This window comes from Sceloporus undulatus, chromosome 6, assembly GCF_019175285.1.
Source record: "Sceloporus undulatus isolate JIND9_A2432 ecotype Alabama chromosome 6, SceUnd_v1.1, whole genome shotgun sequence".
NCBI classification, from domain to species: Eukaryota; Metazoa; Chordata; class Lepidosauria; order Squamata; family Phrynosomatidae; genus Sceloporus; species Sceloporus undulatus.
Genome location: NC_056527.1, coordinates 5,420,659 through 5,448,260, shown reverse-complemented (window position 1 = coordinate 5,448,260; position 27,602 = coordinate 5,420,659). Strand labels below are relative to the sequence as shown.

Genomic DNA, 27,602 nt, shown 5'->3' with positions numbered 1-27,602 from the left:
GATGAAGATTACAATATTAAAAGGTGGAGGCACAAACTAGGAGTAGAATCAAATCTACTGTGCAAGTGAAGAGCAAGAGTCATGAGTTTTATCAAAATCTGGCAATTGAAGTAACACAGTCAGAGGAATGAGTCCTTGCATAGGTTATTGGCTACTCTTCCTAAGGCAGAAATGGAGACTTCAAGGGAGTAATATTAAAAAGGGGATGGTGATGATGATGACACCCACCACCACCTGAGCCCATGAACAGCCCATTATCCAATGAAAAAGCAAGCTTGCAGTGAAAAGCCTCAAGGCAATGAAAATCACGTTTAGAGCTTGGAAAAGTGACTTTTGGACTACAGGTCCCAGAATCTCCAGCCAACATGGCCTTTGAAAAGTGACTTTTGCAGTACAACTCCCAGAACTCCAGTGGCCACGGTGACTAAATGGATTCTGGGGCTTGTAGTGGAAGAAGTCATTTTTCTAAGCACTGGCTTGTCTAACTACACTATACACTATAGATGGCAGGACACAAAAGGTGGGGTGCGGTGATGCCAGTAGGTGGTGCTGATACTAAGCTGCCCTAGTGAATGCTGCTCAGATAATACACCTGGCTAAGCTACAGAGAACATCCATCTTTCTTTGCTTTATCTCTATCTTAGAACCAGGAAACAAATCAGAAATAAAGGAATGTCACTATGTTTATGAAAATAAGATGTCTTTTATCTTACCACAGTTGTGCAAAGAGAGGCAAAAAGTGTTTTGAGTTTACCATGGAGAAACGGCAGGAATGCAGACATGTGAAATCAGTCTAGTAGTTCTTACACAGGTAAATCTTTAAAAGCAGCTTCTCTAGATTCTAGACTTGCATAAGAGGCCTCAAGTTCCACTGCTACATGTACTGTATGGATTACAAGATCTGACCTTTTTTTTTTGCTGGCTAGTGTTTGCTACTTCATCAGCACCTTCAAGTGGCTCAAGATCAGCTCTATTTCTCCCTCCCTTCTGGAAGTGTTTAGATAAATATCATTTGGGGAGAGTTCAGCAAAGTTTAACAATGAGAGCCCCAGCACACTGGGGATTCCCCAATAATCCCCCTCTCTCCTTGCAGGCCAACATGGCCAGGCCAGGTTTAGTTCCTGTCCTGCTTCTGCTGCTTTAGAGCTTGCCGGAAGGTCTTCTTCACCTGGTCCACAGTCTCCTGATACACTCTGAAGTCTTCCTCTTTGGTCTTCATGGTGACCTGCAAAGCATTCTTCAGGCCTTCATTCTCATCAATTTGGATTGCAAGCCTAGGTAGAAATAAATTTATTGATAATTATATTAATTAATTAATTAATTAATTAAATTAATCATATGAGTCAAATGCACTGAAACTGGAAGGGAGTATACCAGCCCCTCGTCGCAACACGGAGAAACACGGCCTCCTTATTTTTATCAACACAGCTACCAGATAAATTGGTGATGTATGCTGGTCTATAGACAAGATGCATTGCGTTTTCCCACATCGCTGAAACAATGCCACAAATGTTTCTATGTCAGGCCTATAGTTCCACACAACCCCTCCACCCCCATCTGCAAATATACACACTTCAGCATCAGTGCAGTTGCTAAAATGATTAGGATTTTATCCTAGCTTGAGGCCAGGATGTCGGAAAGACCACCTCGACACATGAAAGTGTGTCTGAAATGAAGATCCTCAGCCTGGGCCCACTGCGTGTCCCACCACCGCAAAGGGCTAGGTTGAAGGATCCATGGGACAGGGCTTTCTTTGCAGCAGCACTGTAAAAGGGGAACTCCCACCCGAGAAAAGTCAGGCTGGCTCAATCTCTTCTGAGTTTCTGGCAGGCAGCTATAAATGTGTTATTTGGCTTGGCCTTCACTTCTTAATACTGAGATGGCTGCACTGTTTTAACTGTCTGTGGGTTAGATAAATATTTTGAAGATGAGCTTTTGTTTGTTTTTTAAATGTGTTTATTTGTACCTTTGATGCTTTAAATGGTTTTATACTTTGTATAGCACCCTGTGGGCCCACGAAGGAGCAGCAGCAGCAATTGCTAATTCACTATAAGGTTGACAACTGAGCAACCTATGGATTTCAAGATATTGTTGGACTGCAGTCCCTATTTTTCTCTCTCTCACACGCACGCACGCGTGCGTGCACACACACACACACCTGCCCTAAGGGCTTTGTCCTATACTCCTGGGGACAGAGACTGCAGCAGTCTTCTTAAATTGTGGAGAATCAGAGACCTGATAAAGAATAATTAAGGTAACTTAATTAACTTACCTAGTGGACAATTCTTCTATTTGAGATTCCAGGGACATTTCTGACCGCTGTGCAGATGGAGGTTCCTTCTTAGCACCCATATTCCAGGTCTGCCTGGTACTGCTGGGCAGCTGAGCTGTAGATACATCAGGGCTTGTCAGTAAAAGGCAAGGCTAACACAAAATTTTGCTCACATTTCAGACCTACCTAGGTTCCTCCATTCATTCTTACCAACTTGATTTTTTCCTTTGTTAAAAAACTTGTTTTTGCAATGAGCCTGTATAGTTACATTTTGAGCCAGCGTGGTGCGGTGGTTTGATCACTGGACTACAACTCTGGAGATCAGGGCTCAAATCATGGCTCAGCCATGTTAACCCACTGGGTAAACTTGGGCAAGTAGATTTCTGTCAGCCGCAGAGGATGGCAATGGGAAATCCCTCTGCAGAAACATGCCAAGAAAACCCGTGACACATTCACCTGAGGGTCGCCATAAGTCAGAAATGACTGGAAGGCACTCTACAACAACAGGTATATTTCAGCCATCCATTTCTGCCATGTTACAACCAGGCACTGGAAGCTCTCTTATCAAATGAAGCCATCACTTAGTCATTTTAAGTCTCCAACCCAGAAGACAGTGATCTCCCAAATTCCTGACAGGCAGAACAATGATCTAGGAATTAGGAGAAACTGCATGCTGTCTCCAAAAAGCTTTGTTCTCTGATGCCCGAGAGGGAAAGACTAGGTTTAACAGTTTTAAGTTACATGAGGGTCGATTTTGATTGAACTTTAGAAGGAAGATCATGTCCATAAGAGTGGTTTGGCAACAGAAGCAACTGCCTAGAGATGTGGTGGTGGGGAGGTCTCCCTTCTCTAGACATCTTCAAAAAGAGGCTGGACAGCTATTTACTGGAGATGCTTTAGCTAGTGTGCCTGCACAGAGCAGGAGCTAGACTGAATGGCCCATAAGGCCCCTTCCAACTCTATGAAATGAACTATCTGATGTTCTGTTGTTGACTGTTTATCGATCCATTTCCTGTATTGGTATGTACTGTATATGTATTATCCTACTTGTGAGTATGTATTTTCCCTGGATAATGATTAACCTTCCATTTTGAAGCCAAGCCATCTGCCTTGGTCCAGGCCTCGGAGGTTGAGAGGAACTGCTGGACCTCTTACCCTTTCCCGTCACCACTCCCTTCTCCTTCTGTGTTATGTCTTTTTAGATTGTAAGCCTGAGGGCAGGGAACCGTCTAACTAAAAAGATTGCATGTACAGCGCTGTGTAAATTTACAGCGCTTCATAAATAAAGGTTAATAATAATAAATAATAACTTTCTGCCACGTCTTTCTGCCGTCCTTGTTGGAGGATGGTGCAGTCCACAACAGTCTCTTCCAACTCTATGATTCTATGAAAATCGAGTCCTGCACCACTGCAGGAACTAAAAAGCTATATAAACTCTTCAGGACCAAGTGGCAGTGGAGCACGAGGAAGTGTGCTTGTGTATGTCACTTAACGTGAAGACTCTCAAAGAAGAAGAAATGGGTAGATAGAACATTAAATGTGTAACTGGCAGTGGCTACCTTCTTTTGGCTTTAGACAAAAAACGCTTCTGAAGCACCATTCCTTTGGGGCAACTGTTCCCTTATTTATATATATATATTTGCCTACTTTTAAGAAGCCAAGTTAAATCATTGTAATACGCAAGAGAGCATCTTTTATGTTACCATGGGCTGAAACTTTCATACTGCTCATAGGCATTTGATAGAAATTATGCATGTAGAGACTGGATCTCCTGATGTCCTAGGACGTAGTCCATGTTACCTGCTTTGCTCTTAGAGTGGGCTTTTGCAGAGCCAGTACTCTTTCCAGAATCTGTTTTCAGTTTTTCAACCTGTTGCTCCAGAGCAATGCTCTTGAGCTGCTGCTCTTGAAACTTCTTCTCAGCTTCCCAGACCTTAGTAGTGCTGTCATCCACCCTGACAATCAAAACAGATGAATTCAGTACAGAATTCTTTTTTAAAAAATACTATACAGTAGCTCTAACACAAAACTCACAATATTTATATTTAGGCAGATGCAAGCATGCATGTGTATTTCATCCACATCATCAGAGTATGGAAATTTTTGGACTACAACTCCCAGAATCCTAGTGCCTGTATAGCTGGTGGCCATGCTGGTTGGGAAACTCTGGGAGCTGTAGTCCAAAGAAGTACTGTATACTATATACCCATGAATAAGTCTAGAAATGTTAGCCCAAAAACTGACACAAAAAAACTACCCACAAGTCAAAGTATTGTATCTTAACTCGTATCAAAAAAAGAACCACCTCTTCCTCTTGAGTGGTGAAAGGCAAGAGCTTAGTCCATCCTGGGAGAACCCTCTATTTTCCTTTTCTTTGTCCTTTACGTTCTTTGTTACATGCCCCTAAGTTCTACCCTCAATTTATCCGTGAGTCATATAAAAACCCATAATTTTGCCTCCAAAACCAGCCCTCAACTTACCTATGAGTTTGATATACTTCAGTATATACATTTTCTAAGTTCTGTTACACAGAGGGGAAGTTGCCTTGGTTCATCGAGCTCAAATGGATCTGTACCAGTGGTAGGAACTGGGTGGCCCATGGACTGTATGCAGCCCACCAGGGCCCTTTGCGAAGTGTCAACAGCTTAACCCCCACTGTTAAGGGGGAAAATGAGGTACCACCCCTTTAGAAACCTCCACAGTGGTGTTAAATGTCATTCGCTCCCTTCCACATGTTGTTCCAGTAAGTTTCAATATTCTTTGCCACAAGCAAGGGCATGTATGCTGAACGAGAAGAAATGGGAGGATTTGGTCTATAGCAGGGGTCGGCAACCCCCAGCCCGCGGGCCGGATGTGGCCCGCGGAGGCGGCAGGACCGGCCCCAGCCCGGTCCTGCCACCACCGCCGCCGCCTCCTCCACCTCCTCCTCCTGGGCCGCACGACTGCTTGACCGCGCTGCCCTCCTCCTCCTCCACCACGCGGAGGAGGAAGAGGAGGGCCGCACGGCCTGGGGCAGAGGAGGCAAATGGGGGAAGCCCCGTGCCGCCCTCCCCACGCCGCCCTCCCTGCCTCCCCGCGCCGCCCACCTCCTTCTCCTCTGCCTCCTCCGCCCCGCCCCCAGGCCGCACGGCGCATGGAGGAGGGGGGAGGAGAAGAAGGAAGAGGAGGAAGAGGAAGAGGGGGGAGCAGAAGGAGGAGGAGGAGGAGGGGGAGCAGAAGGAGGAGGAGGAGGAGGAGGGGGGAGCAGAAGAAGGAGGAAGAGGACGAGGAGGAGGGGGGAGCAGAAGGAGGAGGAGGAAGAGATGGAGGGGGAGCAGAAGGAGGAGGTGGTGAGTGGCCAGAGGCCTCAAGGTTTTTTTTAAATTTTATTTTGTGTGCTTTAAGTGCTAACAAGTCTCCCTTGCTTTAACAATGACAGTGTGATGATGATGATGATGATGATATAAGTCAGCTTGAGAGGCATGCAGGCACTGTTTCTTAAGGCAAGAGAGTGTCACCTTCCAAAGTGTGTTTTGGGTGCTTTTAATGCTAACAAGTCTCTCTTGCTTTGACAATGATAGTGCGATAATGATGATGATGATGATGATGATGATGATGATATGAGTCAGCTTCAGAGGCATGCACGCACTGTTTCAGAAGCCGAGAGAGTGTTACTTTCCAAAGTGCCTTTTCTGAGTGTTTTTGGTTCTTTAATGGTGATATTGATATCAGAAAGCCTCTGAGGCAAGGCCAATGTAAATTGCTGTGATTTTTACAAACTCATGTGCAGTGAAGAAAAACCAAAGTCCCTTGACCAAGTACACACTTCTGAGAAGTACACTTGGTGCAAGAATGGTGAAACCACTTTGACATGTTCAATATGCATAGCCATGTTAAACCATGCTAAGTGTTAAACCCAAGGGGTTTGGTTAGGGAATAAGCCTCTGAAATATGCAAGAGGCCATGTTAAGTAAAGCCATCAAATGCACAAATGTGCTGTTTGGAATGGGGGGAGGGGGGTGGCCAGAAGGGAAGACATTTCTGCCATCTGTCTAGAATAATGCTCAATGTCCTCCATTTTGATCATGCCTAAGAAACATGCATTTATATTAACATTTTTAAAAATCAATTTTTTGCATGTCCTCCATTTTTTAAACAATGCGCCCTACATTTGAAATGTTGTCCTACATTTGTCCCAGTTTGGAGGTCCTGACTTATGGCAAACCTACCCCCAGGGTCCTTGCGGCCCAGACCTCCTCTGGACGGAGGCCTGGGGCCGCACGGGCCGAAAAGGAGCCCGCGAAAGTGGCCTGCTGCCTCCGCGGGCTCCCCCCAGGGCCCTTGCGGCCCCAGGCCTCTCCCCTCCGAAGGGAGGCCTGAGCGGCACGGGCGGAGAAGGGGCCCGCGGAAGCGGCCTGCCGCCTCCGCGGGCTCCCCCACAGCCCTTGGCCCCAGGCTTCTCCTCCGGAGGGGCCTGGGGCCGCATGGGCCAAGAAGGAGGGCCCCGTGGAAGCGGCCTGCCGCCTCCTGGGCTCCTCCACAGCCCTTGGAGCCCTTTCGGCCGAAGGGAAGAGCCGAAGGGAAGGGCCTGGGACGGGTGCCCAAGCCCTTCCCTTCGGCATTCCTCCCCTTTGGCCGAAAGGGCCCTTTGGAAGGAAGGGACCGAGGAGAGGGCGGGCACACGCCTCCTCCTCCCTGCGGGGCTTCGGTGGAAGCTCCGCCCCCAGCGTGCGGCTCTGCCCCCGGAGGGTGGAAGCTCCGCCCCTGGCACATGGCCCCACCCCCGGAGGGTGAAAGCTCCACCCCCGGCTTCGACCCCCCCCCCAGTTGTCTGAGGGACAGCAACCCGGCCCCTGGCTCAAAAAGGTTGCCTACCCCTGGTCTATAGGGTGGGTGGTCCTCTAGGGCAGGACAGTGATGGAAAGCAGCTTTCCAGAGTTTCAGTCAAGAATGAATATGGCAGCAGAAAAGCCTGGCCTTTTTTGCTTCTAAAACATGTGCTCAGCTATTGACGTGAGCTTTCTCCCTCCTTGGCCACAGTCAAGGCACTGTGAAATTTTGTCGACTTCAGAAAATGTGAGTGATTTGGAAAAATGGACAACCATAGGCCTAGGGAGCCATGTTTCTCATTCAGGAGCTTTTGTCACCTTTTTTGTAGGATGTTGACCATTTCTATCAGCCTGCCACGTTCCACTTCAGTTGCCTGGCAAAGGGTCTTATATTCTGCAATCTGGATGTTCAGGGGTTTCATATCCAGATCACCAGGCTCAGCAACACTAAAAAAGTGAAAAGGATTGAAATGATTGTGCTGGCTAGAAAACAAACATTTAAAAAAAATAATTATGGCACCTTAAAGACTAACAGGTTTATTTGACACAAGCTTTCATGGACTCTACCCACTTTATCAGATCAGTGGGCTGCACTCCAAAATTGCTTATGGCAAATAAAACTTGTTATTCTTTAAAATGCCATACAACCTTTTTGTTGATTCTTCTATAACAGACTACCCCACACCTTTTTTTTTTTTTTTTAAAAAAGAAAATCTGACATGGCCGAAGATAAGGTGCAGCCTGCTGGATCAAGTCAAGGACCAATCTAGTCCAGCCAACAAAGTCCAGTGGGATGCTTCTGAGACATGCATAGTAGGACATGAAGTTGTTCTCTCACTGTGAAAGTGGTACGAAGAAGCATCCTCCCTCTGAACCATCTCCACTCACAGACTTGTCTAAACCTATTTTAAAGCCAAATATAAGAGAAACAGAAAATGAAGTCAGTGTGGCTGCTAGCTAAGCAGGATGGGGGGGGGGTCTAAGACATATAGTCCAAAAAAGTAATCTTTCCAAGCTCTTGGTCAAAGCTTGATTTGAAATTCTGGGAGAAGCTAAAGTGGATGAACTGGGCTTTTGGTAACACCACTTTTGGGGAGTACTAGCCCATACTTGTTGTAACTACAGAATTGCCTTAGCTACATGAAACATCCCACTGAGTCCATTGATCCATTTTCATTAGCTTGCCAGTTCAGCCTTGTGCAGCGGTCATGAGCCAAAATCTCTCTCTGAGCACAGAAAGGAGCTTAGCTATCATGTTTCGAGAGCAAGAATGGAGTGAGCTTGCACAACACTGCCACGATGTGGACACCTATGCTTATTTTACAAGTTACTTGTGTCCCAGCCTATCCTATGGGCTCTGAGCAGCCGGTATCTATTTCAGTAGTAGTTGATCTCCTAGATCTACTCCATATGATCTTGCAAGGATCAGGCATATGCAGAGATACAGAAGGGGAAAGACAAAATCCCATGTTAATCTAAGCATGAATTTTCAGCCACTGCTCCATGACAGACAGATTGTACAGACCTTGCAGGTGAGGCAGTTGATGGGAAGGAAGTAGCCACAGAGTCCACAAGGGTGTGCCCCATCTTAGATACCACCCTAGAAAAGATAAAAGCACTGTCAACATTTTTTACAGCAGTCTCCATGTTTAACCTCCCCTCTTCCATTTTTGGTGTGAGCTGGCACTGATCTTCAGAGCTTGGAAAACTGACTTTTTACACTGCAACTCCTAGGATCCCTCAGCCAGCATGGTCTTTCCATACTGGCTGGTGATTCTAGGAGCTGCAGTCTCCTGGACCCAACCACAAAAAGTATTTTACAAGCTCTACTTATCAGAGGAGTGATCAGAAAATATTTGGATCACAACTACCTTTAAGATGATGCTACATTTATACAAAATTAAAGCTGCTCTTGTGGAGAATTTAGCGCTGGGCACTGTAAACGACTTCTTTTTTGGGTGGAAAATCCATGTAGCACCACCTTGGGCTACACATCATCGTAATGTAACTGAATATTCCTCTACATTTAAAAAAATGCTAGCAAATAGAAAGCTAGTACACCAGGGAGCAGGCCAAGGCTTGATTCTTTCGTCTTTACACGTAAGTTTCCTTGGTGCATAGAATTTGCTTCTGTAGAAGAACATTCAGTCATGTGAAGCTCTGCTAGAAGCCCTTAGCCATTTTCTCACTCTCTGACAACTAGGCCCAAGGAGCAACCACAAAGTCAATATATCAGCCGAACTGGTCATAAAATGCTTCCACAATGTCAACAAAAGTATTACCTCCACTGGTGAACATTAGCTTCTGGAAATGAGAATATTGTTCACATTATCTGTTTTCCTAGAAAATAGTGGTTCCTAAAGGATCAGATTTCACCAGATGTTCAAGGATTTAATCCAAGCTGAAAAGAAGTAAGGGAAGAATCCTTGCTGGTTGAATTAAGACCACTGACTAGCTTATTTTTGTAAGGTTGGGAGAAGTAATTGTCTATGATTGAAGAGAAAGAAGACCTGGTGGAGAGAAGGCTGTACAGTGGTCTTACCCTCATTGGCATTGGAATAACCCATGTCTGCATGTACAGTGCTGTGTACAGTGCTACACCGCTATATAAATAAAGTATAACAACAACAACAACAACAAAATAAGAGGATACAGCTGGAATTTCTGAAAATTGCACGACTGTTCAAAAATTGTTGATTCAGCAGAGGATAAAACCCTGGTCCCCTTCTATTTATATGGTTATTACCCCCCCCCCCCCCAAGTGAGGCTGCTTTAACTTCCACATAATCAAAATCCAACAGGGTCTCTTCAGTACAGAAGCAACAACAATAGGGAAAGCAGCAGTGGTTGAACTTCAACCTGCCATATGACTGATAAAGGACATAGCACCTAAGTTCCTGATGCTGTCCCTGGAGTTGGGGCATAGCGTCTATATGACACACACCCAGCTCCACCCCCAGGATGGTGCCACAACACTCCTCCGGCACTGCATCCACACTACAGCAATTAAGAGATTTGGGGCCCATACAGACAGGGTAAAATAATGCTGCTTCGGGTCACTTTGAAGGTATGCTGTTTCAATGATGCATGCGTCCTAAGAGGCCAGAAGCCATGCCAAAGCCATCTCCAGTCCTAAGGACTGGAGTGAAGCTTTGGTGCAGCTTCTGGCCTCTTAGGACACATGCATCATTGAAACAGCATACCTTCAAAGTGACCCGAAGCAGCATTATTTTGCCCTGTCTGTATGGGCCCTTGGAGTCCCTTTATAACTCCACCCAGGAAGGAAACTGTATTCTAGAAGGTTTATTTTTCTCTCTCACCGTCCAGAAGTATTACTTCCAACGAGGCCCTCCTTTTTGGGTTCAGAAATGTAATCCCCTTCTTCCAAAGACTCCACAGACATTGTGGAAATGGAACTGGTATTTTCATCTGTATGACGAAGATGAATCTGGTATAAAAATATCAACCAAGTCGGACATTAAACATGTTTTGCCTCACCTGGTCTCATTTTCTGGCCTATCCTTTTGCTATCACCCTTTCAAGACAGGACTGAGAGCTGGTGCTTTTTATTACAATTCACACACACTGGGATGCTGTTGTATCTTATATGTAAGAATTGTGTTACATTAAGCCTGTATTTACTATGGGTATGTTGTACTCTCTCTTTGGTAATGGCAAACTAAAATAGGTGGCAATGGCAGCTTTCCTCCCAAGGAAAATAGCAGCTGAGAAGGGAAAGGGAGGTGAGAGGCTCAATTTGAATCAGGACTGATGAAATTGTATCATGAAACTACGAATAATATGCACTTTGGGCATGTTACTGCAAGGGATCCTGAGGCAATCACCTGAGATTGTATCTGGGGTCAGTGGTGCTTCTGAAAATATTGCTTTCTCCCTCCCAGGAGCAAATATTTTGTCTGGCCAACCTCTGGGTGCTATCCAGAGACAGACCCTTTTATTTTTATATACATATATACACACACACACACACAGAGAGAGAGAGAGAGAGAGAGAGAGAGAGAGAGATTTCCTGTTGGAGTTTCTTCTGAGGACCTGTCCTATTCTAGGGTAGACATTAAAATGCACCAATGGGGGTGCAGAATGGGTCCGATCAGTCCAATCATGCTTAATGAGTAATTTCTGTGTGAGTGATCTTCCCAGGCTAGTTTGTCTGATCTGGTTTACCTGCATAGTTAGTTGCCTAACTTTCTCCTCCAATTCTTTCACTGTGGCTTCTCTCTCAGCGACCATCTGCTTGAGCTGGTCTATGAGGCAGCTTTGATTCTGTTCTTCAACATTAAGCTGCACCCCCAGGCTCTGATGTCTTTCTTTGATCCTCCCATCCTGCTGGCTCAGGTTCTTTAAAATGACTTGCATTTCCTTCTGCTGGCTCTGGCAAAACAGAAAAGGCATGTGGGACACATGGTTTTTTATACATGTGAGACATTAAATGTGCATGAAGACAGCACTTTCAGCCTAAAGCAAGGGACAGGCACAGCTTTGAAAGGTTGAGAAACACAAGACCAACTTCAGTGTTGCAAAGGAAATGCATTAGCAGGAACATATATCAGGGACAAGCCTTTTCAAGTTAAGCAACTCATGAATAGATCGAACATCCATTATAGGCATCTATGCTGCCTGAGGACCTCTTTAGCAACACAGTATATTCAATATTTATCCATTACAAGATTTTATGACTGTTACATTTTTGTATACTAAATAAAAATTCATTTTATTTCCCTTAGTAAATTAAGATCTAGAAGAAAACAAGAAACTGGGGTGGCGGGAACTGCCTGGCTTTACTCTTGTTCAGCAAAAGTGCAATTTCAAGTGCAAAAGGCCTGTCCATTAAAAAGATATTGTTTACATGATATTCTACAACAGATGTAGTACAGTGGTACCCTGGGATACGAATTGATCGCGTTACGAAATTTCCGGGATACGAAAAAGTTAGATTGGAAAAAACTGTTCCGGGATACGATATTTTTTTCGGGTTACGAAATTTTTTTCGGCGCGAAATTCAAACGCAAAGCGCGGCTAGCGGCTTTCCAGCGCTAACGGAAAGCCTTTTCGGGTTGCGAAATTACTCGGGTTACGAACGGAGCGGCGGAACGAATTAATTTCGTAACCCGAGGTAGCACTGTATATCTTGATTTCAGTAAGGCTTTTGACAGGGTTCCCCATGACATTCTTGCAAACAAGTTAGTGAAATGTGGGCTAGACAATGTAACTGTCACATGGATTTGTAATTGGTTGACTGGCCGAACCCAAAGGGTGCTCAACAATGGCTCCTTTTCATCCTGGACAGAAGTGACCAGTGGGGTCCCACTGGGTTCTGTCCTGGGCCCAGTGATATTCAACATCTTTATCAATGACCTGGATGACAGGATTGAGAGCATACTTATCAAATTTGCAGATGACATCAAACTAGGAGGAATAGCTAATACTCCAGAGGACAGGAGCAACATTCAAAATGACCTGAATAGACTAGCAAGTTAGGCCACAGCTAACAAAATGAACTTCAACAGGGAGAAATGTAAGGTACTGCACTTAGGGCAGAAAAATAAAATGCACAGCTATAGGATGGGGGACATCTGGCTGAATGAAACTACATGTGAAATGGACCTGGGAGTCCAAGTAGACCACAAGTTGAACATGAGTCAACAGTGCGATGCGGCAGCTAAAAAGGCCAATGCAATTTTAAGATGCATCAATAGAAGTATAGTGTCTAGATCAAGAGAAGTAATAGTGCCACTGTATTCTGCTTTGGTCAGGCCCCACCTGGAATACTGTGTCCAGTTTTGGGCTCCACAATTAAAAAAGGATGTTGAAAAACTGGAGCATGTCCAAAGGAGGGTGACTAAAATGGTGAAGGGTCTGGAAACCATGTCCTATGAGGAATGACTTAGGGAGCTGGGGATGTTTAGCCTGGAGAAGAGATGGTTAAGAGGTGACATGATAGCCCTGTTTAAATACTTGAAGGGATGTCATATTGAGGAGGGAGCAAGCTTGTTTTCTGCTGCTCCAGAGACTAGGACCCGGATCAATGGATCCAAGCTCCAGGAAAAGAGATTCCACCTCAACATTAGGAAGAAGTGTAGTGGAGTCTCCCTCCTTGGAGGTCTTTAAGCAGAGGCTGGATGGCCATCTGTCAGGGATGCTTTGACTGAGAGTTTCTACATGGCCGGGGGTTGGACTGGATGGCCCTTGTGATCTCTTCCAACTCTGTGATTCTACGATTCTATGAGATAATTTAAGGAATTTAGTTACATGACCAAAGCCCCAATAAGTTGTGCTATTCTGCAGATTGGTTAGTTTAATAAAGGGCAAAACAATACTACTTTGGGCTGAAATAGATGGCTCTGAAGGGGCAGCTTCAAGCCACTCCTTCTGAAGGCGGATTGGAGCCACAGCAACTGTATGCCACAGCCCCAATTCATGTTGAAGCCACCTGAAAAAGGAGTGGCAAAGAGCCACTCCTTTATCGGGTAGCTAAAAGCCAGCTTTAAGGCACTCCAGCGGTGTGTAAAAGTCAGAACGCCCAGAAGCTGGCCTACATGTGTGTGGCTGCTCATTTGAAGCTGGCTTCCGGGCATTTTGGGGTCATGCATTATCTGCACACCATGCCCCCAAGATGCCTAGATACTGGATTTTTATGACAGTGTCAGTTGAAGCTTCCAATTTGTTCCTATATTCAAGGTGTTGTTTTGGACCACATTATCCCAAACAACAAAGATAACATATGCAAAGAGATCTTGTAGCGGCTTTGAGGCTGTGTGAAAGAAGTTGTAGCATAAGCTTTCGTAGACTTGGGTCCAAACTACACTGCAGAAATCATCCAGTTTGAGACCACTTTGCCATGGCTTAGTGCTAGGGAATTCTGGGAACTGCAGTTTTGTGAGACATTTAGCCTTCTCTGTCAAAGAGCTCTGATTCCACAATAAACTACAATTCCTATGATTCCCTAGCACTCAGCCAGGGCAATTAAAGCAGTCTCAAACTGGATTATGTTTGCAGTGTGTTTGACTTTGGTCTACTTCCTCAGATGCACCTGAAGAAGCAGACCTAGTCTATGAAAGCTTATGTTACAACTTCTCTTGCATAGTTACTTTCCAAGGCACTACAAGATCCCTTTGCATACTGATATTCCAGAAAAAGCCATTGCTCTCAGCAATTCCCAGAGTGTATGGTACAGGGGTTGGCTGGAAATATTGGTTCATTCAGTTTTGGAAAGTAATGCCCTGTTGTCACTGCCCTTCTTGGAAAATAGCACCTCTGTGGTATAACACAGGTATTAACTCACAATTTGAGACTACTTTAACTGGTACTGATTTAAAACTCCTTGCCATTTTGACATTTCATGCCCACACTCACCATTTCCTTGGAACCTCTTTTGAGCTGCAGCACTTCCCTTACCCAGAAACCTAGCTCTTCGTTCTTGCAAGCCTAACCTATAGAGTTCTGTTACATGGCACTCACCTGAAAGGCCAGGGGGGACGCTTTACCCACCCGGAGAGCCCGAAGGGCCATAGCCTCTCATGCATGGGGGGGAAATGTTTTGCCACCAAGATACCTTCTGGGAACCATGTTTCTAGGCCCCACAGGCCATTTAGGCCCAGGAGAAGACTTTTTAACAACATAAAGTGAGCAAAAGTAAATTTGTTTCAAAAAAGGGCTCGCCTGAGCCTAAATTGGGCCAGTAAGGGCAAAACCATGGTGAAAATGGTTTTGGGACATTTGGCGGGGGGGTGGTGGTGGTGGTGGTTTTGACCCTTGAGAACTTCTGGGCAGGCCAAAACTGTCCCTGGGGCTTCGTGCATTATGTAGCTGCACTTTTGTTATTGTTGTTGTGAGACTTTAAGTTGTTTCCAACTTATGGCAATCCTAAGGAGAACTTATCATGGGGTTTTCTAGGCAAGATTTGTTCAGAGGAGATTTGCCCTTGCCTTCTCCTGAGGCTGAGTATGACTTGCCCAAGGCTGCACTTTGCTCACCCTCAAACTAGCCCATTAGTATCTATTCTAATGAGCAGTAACTCGCTAGGATTGTAGGGTGAAATCATATACAGAGGTAGAGTTTGCAGTGAAGAATGGATGTGTGTGGAATATGCACATTTGAAACATCATGGGAGTTTAGACAGCCATAGGTAACAACCAGCATTGAATCTCTCTAGTATGAAGCACCAGCCTGAGCATACCGTTAAAGCGTCAATGAGCTCATTGTCATGCTTTCCTTTGTCCAGCAGGGTTGAAACTTGTTCCTTCAGGATTTTCACTTCATTGGACAGTACTTTGTTCCTAGATTTAGCACCATCCAATTTCTTTTTCAACTCCTCATGATCCTTCTGGAGGGCATTGTGTTCACTGGTAAGTTTCTGCAGTCAAGTAAAGACAGAAAGTAGAAAAATGTGAGCGGGTTACAGACTGCTGAAAAGCGGCGGTCTGCTGCCGCCGCTGGTTGCAGCGTCTGGGAACCGCAGAAGCCAAATGGCGCGGTTCCCGGACGCTGCAAAGAAGGAGCGCGAAAATTGCGCTCCTTCCTGGGCCCCAGAAGAGACGCCGCAAGTGCCAAAGCATGCACTCATGGTGTCATTTCTGGGGCGTGACGTGTGGACACAGCGCATCCGCTACATCAAGATGGCGGCGGCCGTGTGGAACGGCCGCCGCCATTTCGTCCAGACTCAGTCTATGCTAGGGTTAGGGTTATATCTGCTATAGTTTGTGATGGAAAAACCTACATGACTTTGCATTTGAATAACAGTTCTGCATTCCCATGGCTCCAAGATATTCTCCTCTGCACTTTTCTTTTAACACAAAGCAGATTACATCTGCATGGAAGAAAAATGTGAACAGCAACCATTTAATCCTCTTCCTTCCCTGCTTTTAGCTCAATGCTTCTTCACCCATATAGCCAAAGATACAGGGCCTTTCTATTTTCCATGAACAGTCCACACACACTCACTTTCTTGACAACAGTGTGCAACTGCACAATGGACTTCTAAGCACCGCATGCTATCACAAACTCATTGATCACTACACATAGTGTACATACCTCCAGTTTCCACCCAGAATGAACTACCAAATCTATTGCCTGAGATCACCTAGTGAGATTCCATATGCAAGTGGGAATTTGAACCCTGGTATCCAGAGTCCTAGTCCAACACTGAAACCATTACACGACGCTGGCTGTCACTGGACAAAACATAGATCGTGATTCTCCTGAAGAGCACAGAGCCTCTGTGTCTTTAGTGGCTGCCTTCTCTGTCAGAAACCAGTCAGGAGGCCAAACACTCAGATCCAAAAAAGACACTTTATTCGTACGCTCACTTCCTTACCTCCAGAGCTTCTTTCTTTTCTTTTTCCAAACTCCGGATCCTCTGCAGGTTTTTCTCTTGGGCAGATTCTTTCCTTGAGTCTGTAAGGTTTAACACTTCATCACTGCAACCGTTTTCAGATAGCCTGCTTTTGCCGTGGCCCAACTGGCTCTCAAGCTCGCGGACCTAGAGGAGAATGGAAAGGATATTCACATAAGACTAAATGCGGCTCAGCTGCATACTGACTGTTCCTCTTGAATGAGAAGGTAATATATGACCGGAAAAGATGGATCACCTAGGGTGAGCATAAAATACCCCAAGACACTCAAATTGTAATAAAGTCTCTTTTCAGTTCCTTTCCTGCTTGAGTGTGGGCATCAAAAAGAAATTTAAGCAAGTGATCACTCATAGTGAATTCAGCATTTGGGAAACCTTTCACTATTTACATACTCATGTTCATGCTGCCAACTTCTTTCTTTAGTTAATCTCAAAGGTGATACAAGATCTCTCTACATACTGATTCTACAGGCTAACATGACTATATCTTTGAATTTGTTCACACTCTGCTCATTTCCCACAATGTTTAAGATAGGAATGCCAGGAGGAAAATGTAGGACCAGTAAATCATGTGCTCTTCTGCTGAAAAATGGGCTTCCCTAATCAATCTACCCTACATACAATTTGGCACATGCAGAAAGACAAGGTGCTTACAAAGCAAACTAGGGATGAGAACTGTGCAGCCTGTTAGATGCTGTTGGACTGCAAGTCCCAGCAGAGCTAGTGGTAAAGGATGCTGGGAACTGTGTTTCAACAACACCTGGAGTGCTGCACATTTCCCATAACTGGAGTATGTTGTACCAAATTGACTCAAGTAAGCAAGTTAAACGTGTATGTGATAGGAAAACTAAAACTAATCCCCTACAACTCATTAGCCATGACTTTGGCAAAATTCCTCACTCCATAAACAAGGAGCTGGACAATAAGCATGAAGAAGAGGGGAGAAATGGAAACATCAACTCACTTTGCCTTGCAGGACAAGAATCCGCTGAGCCCGCCCGCGCCAGGTGCCCGGGGTGGTCAACAGATTCTGAATGTCAACGTCTTCTCCAACTTCATTTGCTAAAAGCTGAAAATTATATGTAGGTAGGATCACATCAAACCAGACATTTTACAGCAGAGATTTTAATGTTTTACTTAAATGTTGCAGCAACTTTAAGCACCAACAGCTTACTTATTTTTAGAAGGCCATAAAGTGAGTCCAAATTGGATTCCTATCCCATTTTTGAAGTTTCACTTCTCTTCTATTGCACTCTTAAAAAAAGATGGCTTTTTCACATAGGTGTTTTTAAAGCAGCTTCATAAGACATGTCAACACTTCTACCCAAATAAACACAGAACCCAGGTTGAGTTGACATGGTGAATCATCTTGGAAAAATCTGAGACATTCACTTGGGACTATGGGAACAGCTGCTCTAAGTTGGGACACAATAACTTTCATGTTTAGCCAGAGGAGAGATAATGCTGGAGATACCATATGACCTGAAAGTAACTTTAGTGATGGCTATTAGGATGAATTACTGCCAATACATTCAGTGATATATGAGAATTTTGATTTATGAGTAACATCAATACAAAAAAAAACATTACTAAGGCTTCTATATGGTGTGGTACAGAAGGAGGTCAATGTGGGGAGTGACACCATGAGTTACCACAATAGGTGACACCAACCCTAGTGTGCAACTATTATACATCATTATTTAATTAGTTAATTTGTATCCCACTTTTCTCCCATGTTTGGATTCAAGGTGGCTTCAAATAATTTAAAGAAGAATTTTAAATATTTATGCAAGTTTAAATTGTTTATGCAATTTAAAACTACTTCAGTGTAATTTATTTATATTCCATGTGGTTTTATAGACATTTCACCCCAAGTCAGTATAATATTGTTTGGTGTCTCTCCTGACAGATCTAATTATCAAGAAAATCCAGATTTCTGTGAGTTGCTGGCAGATTTTATTTCTCAAATAGTCTAAGCATTCAAGTCTGATTTTCAGTTGCACTTGCACCAGTCTATTGCGACTTTACAGTCTCAAAACTGAATATGGAACCTGAACCTCTAACTAGGCAATTTAAGGACCTGTATTCACCACAGCAATAGGTATTTTTTCTATGAACCTTTGTAGCCCTATTGTATCCAGTAGAGGGCAAATTTCAAAGGGAAAAAAGATTCCTTTATCTTAGCTGATAGCAATATATGGAAACAATCACAGAATGACTCCTACCTTCTGTGTCATCTTAAGCTCCTGTTTGGCAGTTTGGAGCTGGTTCCGATATTCAGAAATTTTGAGGTTGGCTGCTGTTAGCTTTTCTAGCAGAGCTTTCCCCTCTGGGTTCTCATGGTTGAAGAGAATGAAAAGGAATGCAGTTATTTGAGGAGTACAGAGAACCCCAATAACAGCAGACATTCATCAAAGAGGAAAGAAGTTTGAAGACTTATTTATTGACTTATTTATAGCATTTATGCATCCCTCTGATCGCATCAGAGCCTCTGAGGTGATGTACAATGAATACAAAAATATTTAGAATATATTTTTTTTAAAAATCCAGCAAGAATGAACATGGACCACATTTGCTTGGAATGGAAAAGGTTACAACTTCACTGGTTACAAATAAATAGTCTTGATCCACAGTACACTGGTGCCTCGGGTTACGAAATTAATTCGTTCCGCCATTCCTTTCGTAACCCGAAAAGGCTTTCCGTTAGCACTGGAAAGCCTATAGCTGCACTTTGCAGCATTTGAATTTCGCGCCGAAATGAATTTCGTAACCCGAAAAATATTTCGTAACCCGAAACAGTTTTTGCCAATCCAACTTTTTCGTATCCCGGAAATTTCGTAACCCGATCATTTCGTATCCCGAGGCACCAGTGTATGTCTCTGGATCCAGGCATCAGTAGCCTATGACAATCCTGTTAGCCTATGGCAATCCATTCATTGGTTGGCCCAACTGTCAACTAGTGGAAATCCATTCACCCAGCCCACCTGCTGGATAATACTGAAATAACATATGTGGGAATCCACTTGTGCGGAAGCCCCTGTGGTTCCCCTGCCATGTGGGAGTAAAACAAAGCCATATGCCTCCAGGTTAGGCATGGCCTGATTCCCTACACCCCCATAGTTCTTTAAAGGGACCCACATACCAGGTATGGGCCCTATCTACCCCCAAACTTAATCCAGCCCCCATGCCAGAACTACCCAAAGTTGTGACAACCAATATTAGCACTGTGATCGTACTAATTAATAAACTAATCATCTTTACAACAATCCTAACACTGAGGCGGTTGTGTAGGGATGACAATCAAAGCTGACTACTAGTATGGTGTAGGAAGCAGCTTACACATGCCAGAAGAGGACCTGAGTAAAGCCTTCACTTGTTCCTGAGCCTGCCAGCAACCGGGCTGCTTCTGGTTGGTTGGAGTTTCCTCTCCATACTAGACTCTGAGGAAATAGTGTGGATCTCTGGGAAAGAATATAGCACCCATCTTCCCTTTGCCCACAGCTGTGATACAGAAACAAGTGTTCCCTATGGGTTGAGAAACCCACTTACCAAAGATGTTTCTGTTGTTTTACGGGCTGATTGACTGTCTTTGTCCCCATGTGACTGCAGCTTGACAAGTACCATTTGCAACTAAGAAAAAATATATATATTTGCACAATTATAAAGCTGATTACCTGACAGTGTTTCTCTAACAAAGTACAGAAGCCAATGTACAAAGAGATGTGAACAGCTATCAGAGTCAAATGCAACAGTCTTTAGCCTGGCACCCACAATATACCACAAGGAGGAAAAGAACTAAGAAGCAAGTTAGAAGCAACAAGAAACAACATGTTGGCACCACATAAAATCACTGTCAGGTTTCCAGCTGCTTGCTGGGCTCAGAGATGCAAAGCAGATAAGGTGAAGTGGATCTTATCTAGCAATCTGGGCAATTATCTTGTCTTTATTCTCTGTTATCAAACTGAATTTATGCAACACACTTATAACAGAAGGTAGCCTTACTTCTTTCTCCAGCCCTTTGATTCTGTTATTCAGCTGTTTCACTTTGGCTTTCTCCCTTTCAGTTTCAGCAGTCAAATGTCGATTCTGTTTTGCCAGTTCAACAATTTTAGTGGCTGCAACATCTCCTACTAAGCCAGATGTGCCTGCAAAAGGAGAAAGGGAAGAAAGCACTATTACTATTATTATATTTGAAAACTTTTTTGCTTTTCTAATCTAGCCAATATTAGAATCTAAGGTAAAACTGGCATAACTATACATCAGTACTATTAAAATGTCTAATGTGTCTTTCTCTGGACAATATTCAGAGTGGCTCAACAGCAGTGAAAAACTACACAATTTTAAACAGCTAAATATGCATGGCATGGGGTTGGACTGGATGCCCCTTGTGGTCTCTTACAACTCTATGATTCAATGATATAAGCAGGTCTGGGTCTGAATCATGCCTGGATGAGAGATAATCTGGGAAAGTACAACGGTCCTAGAAGAAAGGTGTGTAAAATTAGAGAGAGATATTATTATTGGATTGCTTTTGTGCCTGTCATAGTATTTCCTTGCCAAGATTTTTCAGAGGGGGTTTGCCTTTGCTTCCCCCTCAGGCTGAGTGTGTGACTTTGTCCATGGGCACCCAGTAGACTTCCATGGATGAACGAGGATTTGAACCCTGCTCTCCAGAATCATACTCCAATTGTCAAACCACTACACAATACTGGCTCTTTAGCGTATTATTGGATCACAATAGCACAATTATGAAACGCAAAGCAAATTTAAGATCATAGGGAAACATGTCTTTAGCCAGAAACGTTGCGGTGACAGAAGTAAGAGTATACTAGGAGTAGACGCGGAAATCAATGACAGAGGAAGGATAGCCCTGAGCAGCACAAAGCATTTTGAGATATTTCACTGCTTAGTGTTTGACCAAAATAGCTTTCACCATTCTAGCACCTTCCAGTAGTGAGATTCTTACCAAGAAACAGAGCTGAATGTTGCATGTATGTTTTTCTTTAGATGACCAGAAATAAAAAACTACAGAGTTTCTCAAAAATGAAGGAAGAAATGAACAATTCATGGGGGTAAACCTGGAGATTGTAACTCATCCTTCCCTATGGCTTTGCCCCTTGTTGGACAAAAGGAAGAATCTAGGAAAGATAGGAAGGTTACGTTTTTAAAAATTGAGTTGTACGAGTCAGTTGTTTGGATAAGAAAAGTGAGAACCTTTTCTCCCCCTCTCCCAAAATGTTTTTCTTCATAAAGAAATTTATTTACAGGGCTAAAAGAAATACGGCATTTTCAATGAAAAGGGTTAATTACAAGTCAAACAAGGGATCTTTTTAGATGGAATAAGATAAATATACAGATCATTACAGTGCACTCTTTTCAGAAATGTTTATATGGTGTAGGAATTTGGGATTTTTCCTTTCCCTTAAAGCCTTTTAAAAACAGTGTTCCCCCCAGAAGTACATTGTGGTGGTCTCACGAATGCCAAGAAATTCATATAGGTACTCATATTGGCTTTATTAAAAGTCAGACTGTTCCCTATTTTTCAAATGCCAGGTAGTTTCTTTTCTCCCTATCACATCTTTTTCTCCTTTTCTCCCAATCTCATTCTCTTAAATTCTGCAAAGTAAATTGCAAAAATAAAGCATGCTTTAGCTAAATTACTTGGTGAAGATTTAATATCGTTCCATTGTAGAATGCATCCAATCTTGTTTTGTATTAAGTTTTCTAATGCTCCTAAACTATCTGTATTACTTGACACTTGTTGCTCTATGACCCTTATAATTGCTGCAGCCCACATAACCTGAAGGAGTATGCAGAGAGCTGAGAAGAGGCGTGGTGGCCTATAAAGCATCTGTGTTTACCCATCAGAGCAAATCTTTCCTCCTCTAACTTCTGTTGGAGTTGCTTGATCTCAAACTCTCGTTCCTTCAGCAGTTTGTATAACCTGCCATTTTCATCAACAGTTTCACGAAGCTGGCTCTGGAGACGCTCATTTTCATTTTCCAGCAATCTGAGGAAGAATATATATTCTTTTTAAAGCTTGCTATGAATTGTGAATGTTGTTCTGATGCCAGAGAACGAGAGAGAGAGAGAGAGAGAACTGTAGTAAGTGAAAAAACAGTGGCCATTCCTAACATATAATAGTTATGAAATTCTTTGCTTTAAGATGTTGTGATGACCAATAGCTTGGGAGGGAGGATCTTCCTCTACAAATGCCCCATGCCTGAACCCACACTAGTTTAATGGAACTAGAATTGTTTGCCTCATAAAGTTTAGCTGTGATTAACTGCATCTGATCACAGTGATGCAGTTACTTTTGTCTCATATAATCCATTATCGTTAGGCACGCTGTCTTGGAATTCTGGGAAATAAAATCCAAAATATCTGAAGGACCATTTTTGGCTTTAAGGACACAGAGAATCAAACCACAGACATATATAACCAAGCATATGTTCCCACAATGGTCAACAATATACCTCAGAAAGGCCCACAGCAAGACATGAACACAAGTAGCACCTTCTTATGTGTGCCTGACTTCCTCAGCAACTGTTACTCAGAAGGATACTGTGTCTGCTAAAGAAAGTAATATGCAACTATCATGTAGTTTAGCTTTCATTGAGTATTTTAGTAGTTACTCCTGGAAACACAAAGTTGGATTAGATAAATTGGTTTTATCCTGTAAAACAGTTACCTAAAAACTGCACAGTACTGTCAACTACATTTAAGAAAATATGGAGGCCTGTTTGCAGCTTCCAGGTCCAGAAAACCTTGGAGCCACAAACACCAGGATATTAAATAGCTACAGAACAAGAACTCTTAAGTGTCCTGTTCCACAATACACTCCAAGTAGATACTTAATGTGAGGCAGTATATTTTGATGTTACTTCTTGAACTGCAAATAGGGCAATGAATAACACTGAATATTGGGAATGGGAAGGAATGTATTTATCCCTCATTTAACAGCATAAACTCACCTTGCAAGGACTGGAATCCTCTGCATTTCCCTGCTGTAGAAGCAGATCCAACCATAAGCTCTCTTTAGCTATTTAGGAAGCTAAATATTAGTTACTTTCGTAACCCGAGGCACCACTGTACATGGTTTTTTGTGGGTTTTTGGGCTATGTGGCCATGTTCTAGCTAGAAAAGGGCCACATAGCCTGAAAAACCCACAAAAAACTCTGGATGCCGGCCATGAAAGCCTTCGACTTCACATTAGTATAATACATGCTTCAGCTTCCTAAATATTAGACCAAATGAAGGTATGATTGCATCTGCCCCAACAGTTAACCTTGGGGAGTTCTGCCCTGGTTTTGCACCACTGTGTCTCCTATGCAGAGGACTGCAATCTCTGCAAGTCCTGATCTAAAATCTAGGTAGATGTCATGCAGATTCCCCATTTCTAACACCACACACATGTTAATGAAGTCTATTGTGACAGTGCATGAATCCTGTAGGTCACCCATTACGTGTTAGTGCACTACAAAGGTTGTGTCAGATTTACACAGACTCCCCACATCTTTTGTTGTTGTTGTTGTAGTTTTACTGATGGTGGAACCTATCTTGACCTTTTACCTTTTATTTGTGTCCTCATTTGGCGCTTCATTGTCCAGATTAGCAAGCTTGGATAAGTTGAGATCATCTTGGACTCCAAAGGCATCGTTTTGGTCATCATGTTTGCTTTTCATGACGCTTTGTTGCCTTTCCTTCTTTCTCTCCATCAGGTGTTGCATTCTCTTTTGCTGCTGTTCTTGCAGAGTTTTGAACTGCATTTTTAAATTTTCAATTACTTCTACATTGACATCCATCATTCACTTTTTAAAGGGAGGAAAAAAAGAGAGCAAATGAAAGCAGAACACTTACATCTCAAGAAGACCTTTCAGAAAGCTTAATGAGCTTCATCCACTCCTCCTTGGTCGTCTTCATCCACTCCAGTGTGTCCACCCTGTCTATTTTCAAACACTACAATTTCCCACCAAAGTCTACTAATACGAGCAACCTTTCACTCGACAGGTGGCTTGTGAAGCTCTGGAGGAATCGCTATACTGCATTCATTTAAATGCAGACAATATTCTGGGCATCACAATTCAAAAATGAAGTTGAGAAACTGGAGCATGTCCAGAGAAGGGTAACCAAAATGGTGAAGGGTCTGGAAACCATGAAGCCCTATGAGGAGATACTTGGGAAGCTGGGTATGTTCACCCTGGAGAAGAGAAGGTTAAGAGGTGATATGATAGACCTGTTTAAATACTTGAAGGGATGTCATATTGAGGAGGGGGAAAGCTTGTTTTCTGCTGCTCCAGAGAGTAGGACACAATGGAGCAATGCATGGAAGCTCCAGGAGAAGAGATTCCACCTCAACATTAGGAGGAACTTCCCGATAGGGATAGCTGTTCAACAGTGGAACACGCTTCTTCCTCAGAGTGTATTGGAGTCTCCTTCCCTGGAGGTGTTTAAGCAGAGGCTGGATGGCCATCTGTCAATGGGGATGCTTTGATTGAGAGTTCCTGCATGGCAGAAGGGGGATTGGACTGGATGGCCCTTTTTGGGGTCTCTTCCAACTCTATGATTCTGTGATTCCATGAATGCAAATATGGACAAGATATTTCCTGACATCCAAGGGCAATCCTTGTTTTTACAGCACTGTTGAAATAATGCAGGGAGAGGGTGAGAATTGGATGTGGGGGACGGGTGAGAACAGCATCGCAGCATATACATGCGGGGGATCCGTTTTGGGGGGCCCTGTGAGTTACAAAACTCACGCATATTCAAACCCCATAGGCTTGAATGGGGTGCGTGCATGGGGGGGGCCGCACACTCATGGTGCATGTCCCCCATGCACATACCCCATTCAAGTCTATTGGGGTTAATGGCGGTTGCCCCTCTACGGACATTCAAGTCCGTGGATCTCAAGTCTGCAGACTTGGAGTTTAGAGAGAGAGGGAGAGGCATTCAGTATATATATATATATATATATATATATATATATATTCAGAGAGTATGCGGCATTCAATACATACAAAGTGTGTGTATATATGTATATATATATAGTGTGGCATTCAATAGTTGGGAGAGTGAGTGTGTAATTCAATACATAAAGTATATATATATATAGAGAGAGAGAGAGTGTGTATATATACTGTATAGTGGCATCAATATATATATAAAGTGTATGTGTATGCATCTATCTATCTATCTGTCTAGCTATCTATCTATCTAGTGTGGCCCTCAGCAGCGCTCCAGTCGAGGCAACCTGCTGCTGGAAGGACCCCGGACTGGCCCCCAGCCCTCCGACCAACGCAGCGGCGCACTCTGGGTTCTTACCCTGGCATCCCCCGCGAGGCCTCCCTTCCTTCCCGGCCTCCTGCTCCTCCTCCTCCTTTCGGGGCGAGGCGTAGCGAGCGACTGGGCAAAGGCCCCGAGAAGGACCCCGAGAGGCCTAAAGTTTTTCTTGACGCGGTCCCTTTGGCAACGGTCGCCATGGCGACGCCGAGGGCCTAGTCGCGGAGACGAAGCCTGACTAGAGTTAGACTGAGAAGGAAAAAAGGGGCGGGTTTTTGTTGTTGTTTTTCCACAGCAGAGAAAAATGGGGGCGTTTTTTGTGTCTGTTCCATGCAGCGAGGCTTCACTCTGAAGGTGTTTGCCAAGGCCAGAAGCCCGTCGTTTAAACCGCCAAACTTTGGGCCTCCCTGTGTTTTGGACTCCATCTCCCAGCATCCCTCACTGTTAGCTCAGATGGCTGAGGGTTCTGGGAGTCGAAGTCCAACCCCCCCTAGAGGCCCAAATAGTGCTAAATACATACAGTTCTTAACAAAAAATGGCGTCCTACTATCTTCTCTGTGCAGAAGTGATGCCCAAAGTTTGGTTTCCAGATGTTTTTTATTTCATCTCCCAGAATTCTTCCTGACTGTTGAACCAGCTGGCAGGGGTTTCTGGGAGTTGGAGTCCAAAATAGTTAGAGGACCAAAGTTTGGGAACCATTTAATTAATTTATTATTATTATTATTATTATTATTATTATTATTATTATTATTATTAGATAGGGCCCCTGATGTCTGCTGGGGTTTGGTTCCAGAACCCCCCTTGGATACTGAAATCCATTGATGCCCAAGTCCCATTATATACAATGGGGGAATGATGATGATGATGATGATGACAACGACTAGATAGGGCCCCCGGAACACGGCCTCATAGTCCGAAAATCCCACAAAAAACATGGATGTCTCCTGTGAAAGCCTTTGACTTTACATTAGGGCCCCTGGTGTCTGCTGGGATTTGGTTCCAGGACCCCCTGTTGGATAACAAAACCTGTGCATTATCAGGTCCCATTATATATTGGTGTATTATTATTGTTGTTGTTGTTGTTGTTGTTGTTATTATTATTATTATTGGATAGGAATAATATCTATGAAACCCCCTTGGATACTAAAATCTGTGGATGTTCAAGTCCCATTATACACAGTTGGGAATAACTATAACAACAACTAGATGGGGCCCTTGGTGTCTGTTGGGGTTTGGTTCCAAGACCCCCCTTGGATTCCAAAATCTGTGGATGCTCAAGTCCCATTATATTTCCAATTCTGAGCCGGGATTCGAAGCCTGGTCTCCTGACTCCAGAGTCGTAGTCCCGGTTTTTTCTCCTCCCAGTTTACCAACTGCGAATGTAGGCTGAGATTTATGAGCAGAGCCAACCAGAAGGAGTTTTTGGCTGAGTGGCTTAAGCCTCTGCTGCTGAACAGGAGTGCGTGCCCATACAACAAATTCTAGGGATGGTAGCGCAATGAGCTGTGCAGTTCCCATGGGGCAGGCCGCCAAATTTTTCCTTGAGTAACATCAGGTCAATGCCCTCTGATTGTAAAATGGATTTTATTAAATGCTTTCCTGGCATTGCTTAGCCTTAGGGCAATGCCAGAGCAATTGAATATTGAGAACCAGTTGCCTCAAGAGAACTCACAGTTACGAGCAGCACCTTAACTTCGTGTTACACTGGAATCGTGGAGTTTAACCTCAAAAATGTACACAATACATATAGTGATGAAGTACTGGGAAAGTGACTTAGGCACGGATGATAAAACCTGGGGAAAACAGCAGAGCAAAATTCTGATATGAGCCATTTCTTTAAAGGTTGGAGAGTATGGCCAGTGCTCCTTTTCCT

The 27,602-nt window shown here is 43.7% G+C and overlaps 1 protein-coding gene across 2 annotated transcripts; it reads right to left on the bottom strand.

The window, feature by feature from the left end:
• Positions 1–26,143, bottom strand: CCDC13 (coiled-coil domain containing 13). Of its 2 annotated transcripts, XM_042477410.1 has the most exons (16): positions 25,772–26,143; positions 24,023–24,261; positions 22,312–22,460; positions 20,453–20,595; positions 20,000–20,080; positions 18,676–18,786; positions 17,415–17,519; positions 16,415–16,579; positions 15,278–15,454; positions 11,266–11,472; positions 10,401–10,528; positions 8,606–8,680; positions 7,399–7,527; positions 4,073–4,227; positions 2,273–2,387; positions 1–1,274 (listed from the first exon to the last, which is right to left on the bottom strand). In XM_042477410.1, exons 2-16 carry the CDS (start codon positions 24,256–24,258, stop codon positions 1,115–1,117), a joined length of 2,136 nt encoding a protein of 711 aa, XP_042333344.1. In that variant the 5' UTR covers positions 24,259–24,261; positions 25,772–26,143; the 3' UTR covers positions 1–1,114. The 2 variants fall into 2 exon arrangements, with proteins under 2 accessions (XP_042333344.1, XP_042333345.1); XM_042477411.1 differs by lacking the exons at positions 1–1,274; positions 2,273–2,387; positions 4,073–4,227; positions 7,399–7,527 and adding an exon at positions 7,539–7,982.
• Between the last annotated feature and the right edge of the window lie 1,459 nt (positions 26,144–27,602).